This window comes from Spea bombifrons, chromosome 12 (assembly GCF_027358695.1).
Source record: "Spea bombifrons isolate aSpeBom1 chromosome 12, aSpeBom1.2.pri, whole genome shotgun sequence".
Taxonomy (NCBI): domain Eukaryota; kingdom Metazoa; phylum Chordata; class Amphibia; order Anura; family Pelobatidae; genus Spea; species Spea bombifrons.
In genome coordinates this window covers 15,199,634-15,212,944 of record NC_071098.1, presented here as the reverse complement: position 1 = coordinate 15,212,944, position 13,311 = coordinate 15,199,634, and the positions used below count along the sequence as shown (strand labels likewise).

The window sequence follows — 13,311 nt, the reverse complement described above, 5'->3', positions numbered from 1 at the left end:
ACAAATTTGTCAAGCCCTGGGTTAAGGCATGTTTGGGGGGGCAGAGTGGCAAATAGGGGGTATAAGGCATATCTGGGGAGGCACAGTGGCATATCGGGGGCACAGTCTCATATCTGGGATATGTGGCATAAGTGGGGCGAGCACAGTGGCATATCTGGGGGTATGTGGCATATCTGGCAGGCAGTGTGGCAAGCCTGGGCTCAAATGTGCATAACTGGGTGGGCATTTTGGGAAATAAAAACAAGAAAATGCATTTTTCTTAGTTATCTTATTCTGCTGTTTGTTTTTAACATCCTGTTTGTTAAATTATTTTAAATAAATGAAAAATGTACATTTATTTATCAGATTAATCGAAAAAATAATCGGCCAACGAATCGATTATGAAAATAAGTTAGTTGCAGCCCTGCAGTACTTCAACCTGCAGGGAAGCCCAGAATTCTTAGGATGGCCTGGAGAGACCCTCTTGGAAACTTACTTTTTTGTAATGGACACGGCATCATCACAGTGCGTCTTGGGGTGGGTTTTTCTTTGTCGCTGAATGCCTTGCTATCGAGGCGTTTCAGCAATGCTGTTTAAACTTTAGCTCTTTTGTAAATGGCAGACGTTGACGTCCCAGGGAGCATCAACACAAGGGGCCCCTGCTGCAGTTTTCAGTGTTGTAGAATGCCTTGACATCAAGGCATTACAGCAACACCATTCAATCAGAGAAAGCAATCCTAGATCGCTTTCTAAGCTTATTTAATGCATTGCCAGACACATCATCAGTCATAAACTGACCTTTTTTCTGTGATGTACCTGGTATGTCATTGGTCATTAAGGGGTATTAATAAAGTGGAAGTAATGCAACATTCTGACTGCACAACAATGGCGACCTAGAGTTCTGCAAATAATGTTTATTGGAACAAAATTAAATAAAACCCATTATGCTGCAGTGTATTGCTTGCTTAGATTTCTTTTCCCCTGAGACTTCCCCTTTTAAGGGAAAAAATACATCTATTGCTACAGTGTAATGAAACATAGTATTATCTATATTAAAGGCATACTCCAGTATCCCAGGCAGCTCCCTGAATTCGTATAAAAGTAGTTTTAAGAACTTTTATATACATTAATCTAGGGCTGCAACTAACGATTATTTTAATAATCGATTAGTTGGCCGATTATTTTTTCGATTAATCGGATAAAAAAAATGAATGTAAATTTTTCATTTATTTAAAATAATTTACTAAACAAATGATGTTAAATACAAACAGCAGAATAAAAAAACTTTGATAATAAATGTCTTTATTTCTTCTTATTTCCCAACCAGCCCCCCAATATATGCACATTTGAGCCCAGGCTTGCTACGCTGCCTCCCAGACATGCCATGCTGCCCCCCCACATATGCCACGCTGCCTACCACAGCACTCCACGCTGCCTCCCACATATACCACACCACGCTGCCTCCCACATATGCCACCCCATGCTGCCTCCCACATATGCCACGCCATGCTGCCTCCCACATCTGCCACTCCACAATGCCTCCCACATATGCCACGCTGCCTCCCACATCTGCCACTGTGCCTGATACGCCTTATATCCCCTGATACCCCACTCCATCCTCCCCAGACATGCCACCCTGCCTCCCAGACATGCCACTTCTCTACCCCCAGATATGCCTTATACACCCGGATACACCACTCCGTCCTCCCCAGACATGCCACCCTGCCTCCCAGACATGCCACTTCTCTACCCCCAGATATGCCACTCTACCCCCAGATATGCCTTATACACCCTGATACACCACTCCGTCCTCCCCAGACATGCCACACTGCCCTCCCCACATATGCCTTATATACTGTATATGCCTTATACCCCCAGATATGTCACTTCACTGCCCCCAGGATTTAGATTCCCCTAAATTAACCCTAAACTCCCCATTAACCATAACTGCCCCTAAATTAACCCTTAACACCCCCTTAACCACAGCATCCCCTAAATTAACCCTAAAGACCCCATCAACCACAGCATCCCCTAAATTAACCCTAAACACACCATTAACCACAACTGCCTCAAATTAACCCCAAACACCCCATTAACCACAGCTGCTCCTAAATTAACCCTAAACACCCTATTAACATAACTGCCCCTAAATTAACCCTAAACACCCAATTAACCATAACTGCCCCTAAATTAACCCTAAACACCCCACTAACCATAACTGCCCCTAAATTAACCCCCACCTCCCCTAACTTTCAGTAGCCCAAATATATATATATATATATATCTGTGAGTCAGACTAAAAGGATTATATAATGAGGGGTATTTTTCAGAGCGTTTGCTCTGAAAAAACCCTCATTTTATAATCGATAATAATCGATTCAACTAATCGATAATGAAATTCGTTGCCAACGAATTTCATTATCGATTATCGATTTTATCGATTAGTTGTTGCAGCCCTACATTAATCTACCCTGCTAAATACATACCTTGGGGAGAAGCTGCAGTGTGGAATGTGGCATCCCCGAATGTAAAGGGATCATCCAGCTGTCATATACATTAAAGTGCATGTGATGGCTGGAGTGCCCCTCCAATGGTGATCTGGTTTTGCTGTTAGAAGCAGTTGTCACATGGCGGTGTTAGATCTGTTAGCTGAAGATCCCGCTGATGGGTTTGTGACGTCACGTGTCGGCTGGATTGTTACCCCTGTGTGATCCTGTGTAGGATGAAGGACAGAAGCATTTTCAGCACTTTCTCTTTCTTCAGAAGTAAATGTCTTTCATTTCCTGAGTCTCGTTTTGTGTATCCGCACGTTTTATATATATATATTTTTTTCCCCACGACAGATAGGGCTCTAAAAAAAATGCAGATCTTCATAAATAAAAATGGAACACTTATTATCCCGCATAATACCCAAATACAAATATATTTGTGAGGATTCAACCGCTAGATCAGAATGTAAATACAAAATATGTAAATACAAAAATAATTGTTCTTGTACTAAAGTAGCTTTTGCTACCAAAAAGTATTCAGGGTAGGGCTTTTCTGGCAACATTTTATTAATTTGTTTTTAATAAGAAACAAGGTACCGGTTTGGCAGCTGCATTATTGCAGACTGTTAATACAAGGCAAAATATACTCCTGCCTTACACCGTTCGCTCCGTTCCCTCCACTGCTAGTGTTACTCGCGTGTACTTCCACGTGGACGATGGCTTGAACGCGGAAATGGCAGGCCATTGGTCTGTTCACCCCAGGCAACACGTGTGCCTGTAATATTAATACCCCCTCTGTGCATTCACCCAGTAAGAAGGGGGGAGAAAAAGAAATAGAAATGAGGGGGTAGAGGAAAATGCCGAGTGGAAGTGGCGGAGCAGGGAGAGGGGCAACCCCCCCCCCTGCAGAGCCGATGTCTTGTCAATATCTTCTTAATCTCATAAATGGTGAATTTAAGCCAACAGAACCATTCTGTATTTATTATACTTCTGCATACAGTCTGATGCCATGTGTCCGTTTCTCCATGACCCTCGCCTCCTGGTAGTGCTTTCATTGTGTATATTTGTGGGGATGTACAAATGGTATGAATGAGGTTCCAGCCATAGCTTTATTACGACAAGTGTATATTACTTTAATATTTAGTTTGTAGAATAGGTGTGAAACCCACTGTTTTGCGTAAGTGCATGTGGGTATTTTTTTTATAGTAATCCTGAAAGAAGTATATGAGAATCATACAGCAGAGTATGTTTCCTGAACAGTCAGAACAGTACATGTTATGATTATGAAGGCTTTCAAACCAGAGACTGGAGGATTAATGCAAAATGTATATAATATATATGTATATAATATATGTATATATATATGTGTGTGTGTGTGTGTGATATGTCTACATGTTCTCTTTAAAATAACTATCCTGACGTGCTGCCTTTGGAGGGCTTTACAGTGGGGTTGAGGCTTATGGATGTAGCCACCTAATGAAATATAACAGAACAGAAATAATCCTCATACAGTCATTTCTGCTGCTTGTGGCATTTGTAGGTTTGTATATCATATATATGATGCCAAAATAATTTAAACTACCAGGTGATTAATCTGGGTTGTTGGTGAATCGTTGTGCCTCCTTCCCTTGGCTAGCTGTACAGGAAAGAAGTGTAAGCAGGAAGCATACCTAAGTACACGTCCTGCAAATGCTGTGTGATAGAGAGCTGAGCCTGCATACCAGCAGCGCCCCACATACACTAAATTAGTATTAAGCAAGCATTGGTGGGTTTGGCTGCCGCTCATGTAACTTAAACATTGATCTTCAACTGCAGTTCATTATATTTGCTCATTATAAACCTCTAACTGTTTAGTGCAGGCATTCTAAATATCATCTATAGTCTATTTATTTTTTTCTGCATTACTATTTATTTATATGCACTGAGCCCTCGGCCTCATTGTCTTTTCATACTTCTCTATAGCAGGACTATCATTTTTTTTCTACCTGTCTGCCTGTTTACAGACTAAAGTACAAAATATACAGCGGCAAAAAGAGTGAACCCCTTTGGAATTACCAGCAATTTATACATTTGTCTTACAGTGTCATTGTCTTTATCTAAGTTACAATAATGAACACAACCTGTTTCTACTAATAACACAAATTATTGTATTATTGTCCATATTGAATCCATCAAAAATTCAGTGTGGGTTGGAAATAGTGAGTGAATCCCTAGACTAATGACTTCAGAAACAGCTAATTGGAGTCGGGCGTTGGCAAACCTGGAGTCCAGTCCATGAAACAGGATTGATGTTTTAAAGCTATTTTTACATAAAAAAGACTGAAACATTTAGTTTGCTATTCTCCGGAATCACCTGCTGATGTGAATCATCATAGAATCTGACCTACAATCAAGAATTGATGATTTGCATAAGGCTGCAAAGTTATCTTTACGTATTCATCAGTCCGCAGTTAGACAAATTGTTTATAAATGGAGACTATTTAGTAGAGATACACCGAAATGAAAACTGAAAATGACCCCCCCCCATCAAAAAATAAAAAACTACAAAAAAAAACACTTTTATTCAAAATAAGTAACACACCCAAATTGGATGAAAAAAAAAATATATAAAATATGAGTAGCAGCAATCCCACTCAGACATACCTAGATTCCAGCATGTACTGGCTGACTCGGCATGATAGGAGTGTGATTGCTGCTTCCTTCTGTGTTGCTCGCGAACAACTTCTCTTGTCCTACCCAGGAGCAGAGCAGAGTCATGCGACTCCGCTGGGTTCCTGCTCTCCCTGGGCAGTACAAGAGAGTGAGCAGTGTGTGCGAGAAACGCATAGGTAAGCAGCAGGGTCCTGCGGACGATTATTTTCTGCCGTTTTTATTTTATTTTTTTCCTCATTTCGGCACGTTGCCTATAATGCCCTTTTCGTCCGATATATTTCGGCCACTGGAGTATCTGTGCATCCCTACTATTTAGTAATGTGGCTACCTAGAAGAGGATCCCAGCCAAGATGACTCCAAAGGCACAATGCAGACTGCTCAGTGAGGTAAAATAAAATGTACAGTAACAACTAAAGCCGTAAATGAATCCTTGGAACTGGTCAACATCTCTGTTCATGAGTCTACCACATACAAAACAATGAACAGGCATGGAGTCCATGGCAGGGCACCACGAAAGGAAAAACTGCTGTGTGCCTGAAGTTTTCCCAAAGAGATGAAATGAACGTTGAATTGTTCGGGAGGAACATGCAGCGTGATGTATGGTGTAAAAAGGGAAATGCGTACCAGCATGAAGACTGCATCCCAGCAATGGAGGGAGCATCATAATTTGGGGCTGCTTTGCCTTCATCGAGGGGCTAATGAATTCCCAAGTTTATCAAAATTATCATGTGGGGTGATGTCAGGGTGCAGTCCGCCAGCTGAAGCTCAGTAGAAGTAGTGGAAAGCAGCAGGACTATGACCCTAAACATCAAAGTAAATCTATTAAAGAAATCTTTTTTTTGGAGTAGAACACAGACCTTAACCCATTAGAGATGATGTGGAGTGACGTTCATACTACCTCTTAGCAATATGGCTGAACTTCAGCAGTCCTGAACACTGTGCAGGTCTGATCCGCCGCTACCGGAAGTGATTGTTTGAGTTAATTGCTGCCAAAGGAGGTTAATCAGTTATTAAATCCAAGATACAGATTAGATATATGACTCTAGTAATGTTTAAAGTTGAAAATGGTCCGATGGCATTCATGCTCACCTCTTCCTGTTGGATGAATTGGATGTTCTTTCTTTTTAGTCTTGTCCTGTTCACTGGTGCAATTCCCAATAAAACATTTTTTATTGCTGTCTTGGTCACTTGTTCTCTGATCAGAGCGTTTGTGTGGACATCCGGTAGATTTTGTTTGTCCTATTCCAGCCCAAGGGTAAGAGAAGCATTTTCTACCCTTCCCTGAATGCTCTCATCACCCGCAGGAAACTGGCGAGGGACGGCAAACTGCTAATCGTTTGACTTTTAAGCATGGCACGTTTATGTTCTGGTGTCAGGCAGGAATACGGGGTTCTTGTGGTTCTGTTCATGTATTCTGTCGTTTGGTCTCTGCGTTAATGACCCAGGGGTGCCCTGTTGTGTCTCTGGCAGGTTAGTGTGCTTGTGCATGACCTTATTTTTTGTTTATGTAAATAAAGTGCTTTTTCCTCCCCCTTCTGCTGCTTGCTTTGTGAATTACTGTTTTAAGTTATCAGTTCTGTATTGATATCTAGTGCTGATGATTTTTGACTCTTTAAGAACTTTGAATTGACTTTTGTATAAATGGCTCCCGCAGTGTGACCGACGGGTTTGAGAACACCTGCTGGTCCGGTACCATTTCCTCTTTTTAGGATTTTTTTGCAAATACATTGTTTTGTGGATTCCCCCCGCCGGCTATTATGTGCAGGAGATACGCTCGGCCAAATACACCTCGGTGCACGTGATATACCCGTCTCCGGTCACTCCCAGCACTGGGAAATGCTGCAGGGGCTGGTTCCCCTTTTGCACAGGTGTAAAGCCCCCCGACTGACCCAATAAATGCCGGATCATGGAGGAAGAAGAAACCTGATGCAGACTTTTTTTTTTGGTCTGGAAAGAAAGCCTGTTCCAACAGTCGCAGGACAGAACTACCCAGCAGCGCTCTCCGAAGCTGACCTCGTCTGTGGTCAGACGATTGACACCGATCGGCTGAATGGAGATAAAGGGAGGGAGTGCTTTCCTCACACGAGAGACACCTGGCTGCAGCGTTTATAGAGCGGGCTGGAGGTGAGGATACACTCCCTGCACATCTCCTGCATGGAAAATAGCCGGGGGACGGGGAAACGCGTATGGGGGGTTCTCTACCATGTCGGTGCGTAGCAAGTGTACTATGTACATTTAAAGCGATCTATGAGCGACCAGATGGATTCAGTGCTTGTGATGGCAGTAGTGCCCCCTTTAACTTGCAGAACTGTCTTTGTGGATCTGCCCCTTGTTCAGATAGGATTGTCCTGCCATAGTGCTTTTATTGATAATGATCTGGCTACTTTTATGCCCAAAATTGAAGAGAGACCAATGACTATTATTTGAATCTCCCAAGTGTCATACGTGTGTTGGCTCATTTGTCTGTCTGTTTCTCTAACCCGTGTAAATGTACAGACACATGGCCTAGGGGCTGCTGCTGTGTATTGCAGCTTAATTCCTCAGAATTTCCAATGTCGGTTCTCATGTCTCCTCCCGTCATTACATTACATGCTGTCATTTCTCTTATGCTTTTAGCAATAACCAGTCTTTTGCGTGTTGGGGTGCATCACGTTGCTGGTGAAGACCTGAAAGGAAATGCATAGTAACTTTCCCAAAAATAAGATCATGAATACATTAGAAGGTAAAATGCTTTTAACAGCTTTACTGTAAGGATGGTTCAATAAGCAGCGCCTTTGAGTCATAGGACTTTGGATTTGGGTTCAAATGTTCGCTATAACATTTAATACAAAACACCCCCAACTTCTTTGTCATTTCCTTTGCTGGTTTGACTCATGTAGTTTTCATTTGAGTGATTAACTCCTTGATGTCTTGACTACATTAGAGTCCCACATGTGTAAGACAAGCTACGTGTTGCTTCAAAACCTTGAAATGGGTTCATGTATTTTCATCTTTGCTCTATATAGGCAATCACACTAGAAATATTTAACATTTTGGCAAGGAGCAGAGTTGAAGTGTTTTTTCTAACAATATTTTATATATATTTGAGTCGGGCTGAGCAGCAGGTCCTTTACTCAAGTAATAATTGGCTACAAACTCACGCTAAAGGTATAATCGTATAACTGCACTAATACTAGACTCATAGAAAGATCTGTCTACCTACCTTTTTGTTTAGTTTTTTGGTTTTTGTAGCATCAACATATCAGTGAATTGGACGAGAGCGTAAATGAGCAAAAGTGTGTGCAAATTGTAACCGTTCCAGTTATATCTGTGTGGTGCAGATTTTGATGAATAGCTCATACAGAATGACAGCAGTGACTCATGGACTGAATTTCCAGCTGGCCCTCTCGCTCCTTTCCGCATTATATACTATGTGGCCCAAATCTGTTCTCTTACCTGCCGGTCATACAAGGGAAGGAGACTACCTAGAGCTGTCCCATGTGTGTGGGAGTGGCTTGGTGAAGGGGTGTGGCTAGCACAATCCAGCCTTGAGTGGGCGTGGCATGGGAGGAGAATAGGCACAGCCAAAGGCCACTCAGATTCCAGTTGTGATCTCAATGTACTTTGGGTATAGAATATATATTAATTTTCCCTCATTTTAATGTTTAATAATAATAACCTACTTTTTAATTTATGGACATTGAATGTTGATACGTTAGTTTTCAGGGATTTCTTCCCCCTCTATTTCCACTTTAGTGGTTTCTACTTTATTTCTGAATCGGCAGGATAATAGCAGCACTGTTGCCAGGAATTTGTGATCTGTATACCCAGTCTGTTGATATGACATCCTGACTGACCCTCGGAAGGCATCAAACATCGATGATTGGGAATGCTTTTCTGTGTTCACTGCTTTGGGGGAGATCATTGGCATCTACAGTTGAGGAGATCACTGGCACCTGGGAATGGTGCACTCACTGTACAGATCCCATATTAATAGTTCGGTTGATTTAACATGTGAATCCCCTTAGGTATTAACATGTGATCACCGTTACGTTTATCAGAATGCTATTTGTGAACAGGCTTGAATGGACAAAGTTTGATAGCAGATAACTTGTAATGGACCAAATGGCTCTTATCGTTACTTTCTGCAATGCTTCTTCTAACTTTAGTTTCTTCTACACTTTCAAGATAGCTTTATCCCTTTTCTTCATGTGTATGTTATTTCAGTTAGTTTGTTGGCATGTAGAATGAATAGTGGCCGGACATAAGATTACAGGGGATATTCTGTCAGCATAGCATCAGTGTTATGGCAAAACCAGTATTGGAGTCACAGAAGAATCCAGTTGAGCAAAATATATGTTGACTGATTTAAAAAAAAAAAAAAAAAAAAGTTTCAAAGCATGTTTTTTCAATTTTTCTCAATTTTTATGTAAGGCTATACGTATAAATGTATCAATGGAAAGTCCCGTATGTTTTGGGGGGGGCAATAATGGACATTTAACAAACGTATAGGGACAATCTTTAGAATGGGAATCTATTTACAATGGAAGCTAAGTTTTAGTGTACCTAATTTAGGTTATTAATGTTTATTGGGTAAACTCTGTAATTTGTGTACAATGGGTTTTTTGGTAGATGAAGGTCAGTATTAAATATCGTATTACATTTTATTTTAGGAAGATCACTTTTTGGGATTTGGTTCAGATGAGGACGTTGAAACTTGCAGCCCAGAAAAGTCACCATCAGGTATACATTTTATAATGTGAGCTGTTCCGTAGAAAGTAATATTTATGATTATCTGCTATTTTAACCAGAGTTTCTCATTTATGGTCGATCTGTTCATTTTGTAAAACTATTAGCTCCATGGTAAAGTTTTGCGAAATAATAAAACCTAAATACAGAACCTAAATTATTTTGTCTCACTGTTCTCATGAAAACTAGGTGGTTAGCGAGTTTGTGTTAACTTGAGCTAATAGTATGTTCCTACTGTCAGCAGGGGGAAAAATTGTGCTCTAATGCCGAAGATTGTTTTTGTCCCTTTGAGTGTTACCAGTACTTTATTGTTTTTATTTATTTTTTAGATTGAATTTGTTTTTTTGTTGTAAAAACCCTTGGTAGGAGAATCATTACTTGGGCTTGAGTTTTATGACCTACTGTACCAAACCCAATCTGTACAGAGTATAAGAGAATTCAAACAATATTTCACCAGGAAGACCTTTAGCTAATTGTATCTCAAAAAGTCTGTGTCTATGGGCTAAAGTAATGTTTTGACTTGATTTCCCCTTTTATGCTTGTCTCCAGATCAGACAACCCCAAGAAAACCTCGTGGAAGGCCCAGGAATAGCCAGTCTCGCATCTCTGAAGCTTCATCAAATTCTACAGAGAATCATAGTGCTGCAGCAACCAAACAGGAGCTCAGGCCTTCAGATAAATCAAAGAGACCTGAGAGCAAGCCTGAAGAGAAGAGACGAGGTAGACCTCCAGCACACGGCGGTGTCAAGTTCAAGTTGCAGCATGAAAAAACAGATGCCTCTGAGACCACAAAGGCTCTGCTTGAGGAGAAAACAAAGAGAAAAAAGCAATCAACCACATTTGAGCATGCTGCAAGAATTAAGAAACTCAGAGCTGTCAAACTATCTCCTCTTAAATCCAAATTTAAAAGTAACCAACTACAAATTGGGAGAAAGGGAAGTGTTCATGTTGTCAGGCGGCGTGGACGACCTCCGTCTTCTGAAAGGTTGAAAGAGGCATCTTCTGGGGTGGTCATAAAACAGTCCCAAACTGAAAAAAGCCCAAAGGGTCGCAAAGAGGGCTCCCCTCAGCCCTCAAATGAAGAGAGCAGAATTTCTGTAAGACATAGTGCACGTAGAATGAAGCCAGTGAGAATAATCCCATCATCCAAGAGAACAGATACAACCATTGCCAAGCAACTTTTACAGAAAGCCAAGAAGGGAGCTCAGAAAAAAATGGAGCTGGAAGCAGCAAAGCTTCAAGGACGGAAAGGGGGCACTCAACTAAAGAACATTCGCCAATTTATAATGCCTGTGGTGAGCACAGTCTCGTCTCGCATCATCAAGACACCAAGGAGATTCATAGAGGATGAAGACTACGAGCCTCCTATTAAGATTGCACGGTTGGAGACTGCTCCCAACAATGGACGTTTTGCGGCAGCCTCATGTGGTTCCAGTGAAAAATCAAGTGAGGCATCGCAACGCTCATCGCAGGCCACTTCTGACGACTCTCGATCCAGCAGTCCAAGTGTGGACACCTCAACAGAATCTCATGCCTCGGAAGAGACCCCAGCCATAAGTGAGTCTCAAGGAAGAGTCGCAGAAACACCTGTCCCCACTCCACAATCTCCCCCTGCAAGTAATGGTTGTGGCACAAGGAGTAGAAGGCTTCCTGTATGCAATAGAGCTTTTGGTTCAAGACCAGGAAAAAAAAATCTCTCTCAGCCTTCTACATCGCCGCCTCCTCCATTATTAAGTCCCTCTGCACCTTTGCAACCCGCTCCTACCCTCTCTGATCATACACCTTGGTTAATGCCTCCAGCGATCCCTATGGCTACTTCCTTCCTCTCTGGCTCTCGCCTTCATGAAAAGAGAAGATCCATCCTGAGAGAACCAACCTTTCGTTGGACGTCATTGAAACATTCCAGATTAGAGTCTCAATACTTCTCCTCTGCTAAATATGCCAAAGAAGGTCTTATTCGAAAACCCATCTTTGACAATTTTAGACCACCTCCTCTAACCCCACAGGATGTAGGAATAGCTTCAGCCTCTGGATTTCCGTCACCTTCTGCGGTGGGTCCTGGGAGACTCTTCTCCCCTCTCCATGCCTCAGGGGCTCGGTTTGATGTCCATAAGCGGAGCCCCATTCTCCGAGCGCCCAGGTTCACTCCCAGTGAAGCACATTCCCGCATCTTTGAATCCGTTACACTCCCAACCTCTGTTTGTCGTTCTGGTGGAGCGTCTTCCATAATGGGTATGTCCTCTCGGAGAAGAAAGAGAAGGGTTTTCAGCCCTATCCGCAGCTCTGAGCCTAGGTCCCCATCTCACTCCATGAGGACACGGAGCAGGAGAGTGAGTAGCAACAACCTGACCTCCTTCACACCTCCACCGTCGTCCTCAGTTTCCAGCATAAATGTCAACCCTGTTACCGTCAGTGCCTTAAGTCCCAGCTTTTCTCTCTCTTCCACTTCAGTTACATCTGTTCCAGGGGATAAAGCAGAAAAAATTCAGAAACCAAGAAAACAAGCTGGCAGTTCTGGGCAGCCGTTCTCTTCCTCTTCCAATAGTTCTACTGCTCTTTTCCAGTGGCTGCCTTCGAGCCCTCAAACGGAAAGAGGCAAGAGCAAGGGCAGGGTGTCCGAGGAAGTGCCTAAAGAGAAGGACGTAGAAAGAAGCAGGGAAAAAGAATTAGAAAAAGAGAATTCCCGTGACTCCAGGAAAGACAAAAGGAAAAAAGGTTCAGATGCTGTGTGCAAGACTAGCAAAGACGGCAATGGAGAGGGAATTACCACTTCTACCACACCTGTGAAAGTCCTGGGGAAGAAGAAACCTGCTGCTGCTGCAGACCCTTCTTCAGACATATCTCCAGTTTCTTCACCTGTAGAATCTGCTCCTGTCAAATGCAAGGCATCCAAAAAGGGTCGGGCAGTCTCTGAGAAACCTGACCTCGATACCAATGCCAAACCCCAAACCACAGACACACACCAACCTGACCAGCCTGTAAGTTCTGTAAAGACCACCACTACATCCATCAGCACTATGCTGGCCCAGGCTGACAAATTTCCGGTTTCTGACAAACATGTGGCCAGTTTATTGAGAAAAGCTAAAGCCCAGTTGTGCAGAATTGAGAAGACCAAGTTCCTGAAGCAAGCAGTCCAGCCCAAGGCTCAGGTGCTTAACTCCAAGGCAGGTGGGGGAAGACGTATGGTGGGGAGGAATCGAGGCAAGGCCTGAATTTACGTGCCTCATACTTTTAATTTTCTGGGTTTTTTTTTGTTAAAGTCCGAGCAGCACTAATTGTGTGCTTTAATCACCTTTACAAATATCTAGAAAGTGTAACCTTTTTAAAGGTGTAATTATCTAACGGCAGTGAGGACACATGCCCTCACCTAAGAAGTTCACATTTTCTCCCCTCTTGTAAGATTTCCTTTCCTATTCAGGTCCTCCAGGACTCTGGTGCTAAACCCCCCAGATTATTACTTTGT

The 13,311-nt window shown here is 42.4% G+C and overlaps 1 protein-coding gene across 4 annotated transcripts in view; it reads left to right on the top strand.

Moving 5' to 3' along the window:
• The window catches only part of KMT2A (lysine methyltransferase 2A), a 45,324-nt gene that overhangs the window by 6,344 nt on the left and 25,669 nt on the right, over positions 1 to 13,311 (top strand). For 3 of the 4 annotated variants that reach the window (XM_053452630.1, XM_053452629.1, XM_053452628.1), the window contains exons 2-3: positions 9,773 to 9,842; positions 10,398 to 13,012. In XM_053452630.1, the coding sequence (XP_053308605.1) occupies positions 9,773 to 9,842; positions 10,398 to 13,012 (2,685 nt within the window). The remainder of the gene's footprint in view (positions 1 to 9,772; positions 9,843 to 10,397; positions 13,013 to 13,311) is intronic. The other variant, XM_053452631.1, reaches the window with a different exon arrangement.